This window comes from Vigna unguiculata, chromosome 3 (genome assembly GCF_037176805.1).
Source record: "Vigna unguiculata cultivar grain cowpea cultivar isolate G323 ecotype 2 chromosome 3, ASM3717680v1, whole genome shotgun sequence".
NCBI lineage: Eukaryota > Viridiplantae > Streptophyta > Magnoliopsida > Fabales > Fabaceae > Vigna > Vigna unguiculata.
This window is the reverse complement of record NC_140794.1, coordinates 17,352,210-17,356,224: the sequence shown is the minus strand read 5'-3', so window position 1 is coordinate 17,356,224 and position 4,015 is coordinate 17,352,210. Positions and strand designations below refer to the sequence as shown.

General features: G+C 35.5%; 1 protein-coding gene across 1 annotated transcript; it reads right to left on the bottom strand.

The window, feature by feature from the left end:
• Positions 1–551: 551 nt before the first annotated feature.
• Positions 552–2,213, bottom strand: LOC114177632 (putative clathrin assembly protein At1g25240). The gene has a single exon (XM_028063057.2). The coding sequence runs from the start codon at positions 1,990–1,992 to the stop codon at positions 820–822; it is 1,173 nt and encodes a 390-aa protein (XP_027918858.1). The 5' UTR covers positions 1,993–2,213; the 3' UTR covers positions 552–819.
• Between the last annotated feature and the right edge of the window lie 1,802 nt (positions 2,214–4,015).

Sequence of the window (4,015 nt, the reverse complement as noted above, 5' to 3'; positions counted from 1 at the left end):
TTTCAGATGAACCTTTATAGGTGACTAACTTTCACAAGCTCCTATCTCTTGTCTTCAAGATACTGTCCTTTGTTGCGTGGCCATAATTTCTAGAATGCCAGCAATGTCAAAAGGATGTCGTCAAAATCCTCCTATTTTCGATGAAGTATGAGCAGAGGTGTGGTACGCAGGATCCATTCCATTGATTGTTGTCCACTTCAATTCTTTCTGTTTTTTGAGGTTAAGGTTGTGCCGCTCGTGAGCTAATATATCTTCTTCTGGTTTCTTAATATGAGAAGAGTGAAACACAATTTTACGCTTAAGTTAGTTAGGATCTTTATCTTAATCTTACTTAGATGAATCTTGATTATATCCCAGCAATCTTGTCACCTAATTAATGGTAACCAGCCCAAGAATATCTATCACATTTTGCAGAAAATCCTAAAAAAAATAAAAATAAAGTGGTGTAATAGGTTCATGATCAACATGCGTGTCAAATTTAAAATACTCAAATTAAAAGGCTAGTTAAAATCGATCATGGGCAGAAAAACAAAAATAGATGACGGCAAATATTGTGCAATTTCAATATCTAATTATCATATTTTCAACAACATTAAAAACAGAAGTATATGTCATGAATTATTTCCTAATGCAGAAGAAGGGGTCATTCACAGGTTCCTCTGCAGTTATGGAGAAGAGAATGATATAAGAAGAACGTTACCCCTTTGGATTCCATTTTCCCATATTTTCCTTTACCCCAGAAGAATAATATACATATGGCACAATGAATCTAGCAAACTGAAAAAAAGTGAACAACACGTAAACATCGGTTCTATAATGCTAAAAGCTAATTAGATCAGGAAGAGGTTGAGCAGGAACATAAGGCACAATGTGATATGATTCCTCAAAAGGGTTGGTTGTGTTGCGAATATTCTTTTCACCAGATACAGCATGCATTCCTCTACCACCAACAATCACATCATAGTCATCATCAAAAAGCTCCCATTGGTGAGTGATGACGGTCATCAAACCCTTCTGGTGTGAAACAGGTACAATGGCAGAACAATCTCTTATCACAATGGCCTTGTCCTCATCATTTGCCACAACACCACCCTTTTTGTTGGAAGAGGCACCATTGATTATTCTCTCAAGATCTTTAATATCTTCCTGGGAAATTCTTTCAATTTGGGGGCACTGAGAGGCATTGAGGACACCAATATCCTTGCAAAACTCAAAGAACGAAGACAACTCCTCCCTTTGAACCGATGCTTTCTGAAGAACCTTGAGGCCAATACTCGCTTCCATCCTCCCACCCATTTCATATATCCTCAACAAAACCTTGGCAATCTTGTTGCAAAACTGACTATACACACCGAAAACCTCAACTATAACACAGTCCATGGCTTCAAGAACCAAACCAACATTAATGTTCTCGTCCTGAGGCCTGATCTGAAGAAGCATATCAACCAACCCTTGCAACTTTTGCAAACCCTCAAGCTCTTCCATCAACGTCTCCTCCACCTCCATCTCCTTGTCGTTCTTCTTTAGCTTTTTAACCTCGGAGGATACGAACGCCGATCTTTGATCCAAATACGCAAAATAAGAACGAATGAAATCGTTGAAGCCCCAAGCCTTCTCAGCGCTCAAATGGGCATCAGAAAAGTTTGAGAGGTCAAAGGGTAACCTCCCCATGCGTTGCACCATCGGGATGTCACAGCAGAAAATGCCATGGATGAGCATCAAGCCTTTCAGCGCGACCACCCAGCTTCGAGTCTTCTGCATGCGCATGGAGAGAGACCACACAATAGGTTTCAGGTACACGGGTGAGGTTCGTAACCAATGGAACACTTTCTGCACGTTCTTAGAATTTATGCGTTGATCATCATGGCTTGTGGCCTTGATCACCACAGCTTCTAAATCAGGGTTGTGGTACTCGCTCTTTCGCGCGAACTTTGCAACCCATATGCTGTTCTTGTCTTTTATGGCTCCAGCGGCTCTCTCCCACACCCTCATTTTCTTTTCTTGATGCTTGTAAGTACCTTTGGGAACAAAGGTGATAGATTGATGTATAAACAAAGGTTAGGGAGATGGTGGTGAGGATGTTATCTCTTCACCACCTTCAACCTTCCCTTCTTTCTGAAGGGAAAACTTGTATTAAATGCTTCCCTTGGTTTCCAAGATTTTGTATGTTCTGAGAATTCTGTGTGGTTGGGACGTAAAAGTGGGTGATGAGACAACAACGCAAACGCAGATGGTTTCATGTGTTTCAGTTTTCTACAACGCATCCACCTGGCATCATGGCGTATTTTTGGACTTCATGTGTTGGAATCCGTCAAAGTTGTTACCTTAAACTCGTGTTTGGTTGAGTTGCCATGTTTGGAAATGCCTCTTGGAGTGAGTTGGCTAAATGAAAGGGATCAAGAGTTTTTTGTGGCCCCACGATACAGCTACTACTTAATTCTGCAACGTGAACTGGTGCCAGAAGGAATTTTTGTCATTCTTGTGCTTGTCGCCTCACCATGCAAGAGTCTACGTGCATGTCTTCATTAGGTTGCTTTTTGTGAATATGTACGATGTTGCCGGCTTCTCTCCAACCACTAACATTTGGGACTTTTTAATTTTTTATTTGAAGGTTTATTTGAAGTTAAATTTTTGTAAAAATGGGTTTGTTAATTTTCTTTTTGTCAAATAGAGTTAAGTCGTTAGGGTAAAAGATGACATTACAGGTTAAGTCGTCATTCACCAAGCCGATTTTTCATTTTTTATTCTTTGAAAAAGCAATGTCGTCCTTATAGAGAACGGTTTCTGTGTTAGGGAAAAGTGAAGTTGTCCTCACATGACATCACTTTTCAGTTTCTTTTTTTTACGTAATTAATGAATTTTGATTACTTTTTAATTTAAACTGATTGGAAGAATAAATAGTAAAAGAAAATAATGGAACAAAAGTGAAAATTAAAAATATATATATAAAGGGTTAAATGTGTTTTTGGTCTCTCAAGTTTCAGTGAATTTTGGAATTAGTCCCTCATCAAAACTTTATACCAATTTAGTCCTTCATCTTTCAAAATGCGTGAATTTAGTCCTTTTAACCAAATTTTGTTAAGTTTATCTGACGTTTCAAGCACATCTCATGATAGTATTTAAGTTAACATTGAAGAAAAAATGTGTCAAACAATGTAAATAATTTAAATACTATCATGAAATGTGCTTGAAATGTCCAGATAAACTTAACAAAATTTGGTTAAAAGACTAAATTCACGTATTTTGAAAGATGAAGGACTAAATTGGTCAAAAGTTTTGATGAAGGACTAATTCCAAATTTCGCTGAAACTTGAGGGACCAAAAACATATTTAACCCATATATAAAAAACTACATGGTACAAAAAATAAATAAAACTGAAAAAATTTGAAAAAACAAGGAAAAGTGAAGTCATCATGTTAGAGGACGACTTCACTTTTCAAATAACAGAAATCGTTCTCTATAAGGACGACATTGCTTTTTTTTAAAAAAAAAAAAAAAGAAACCAGCTGGGTGGAGGACGACTTCACCTGTAATATCGTCTTCCACCCTAACAATTTAACCAAATTTTATATATATATATATATATATATATATATATATATATATATATATATATATATATATATATATTCAAAGGACCGTATTTTACAATTTTGTGGTCGAACATACCTGAAATACAGAAAAAAGCCAACATTTGGCTAAGGTTAAGTACTTTATTTAGTAGAAAAATTTTCGGCCTATGATAGACTCCTCACTCTACTTATTCAGAGAGTAGTATCAATGATGGAGTAATGTTTATTGTAATATCTTGTAAAAATAATTAATTTATGTTAGATATATGTATTTTTCTTAACATTAATAAGTATTTTAAAATTGAATAAAATAAATTTAAATTAATGAAATAAGTTTTAAGATATATTTAGTAATAACTAGTTTCCTAAATTTTGTTTTTCAAATACAATTTGTGTGAAAACAATTTGACGATAAAGATTGAAAATATATTTTTAATTTTGG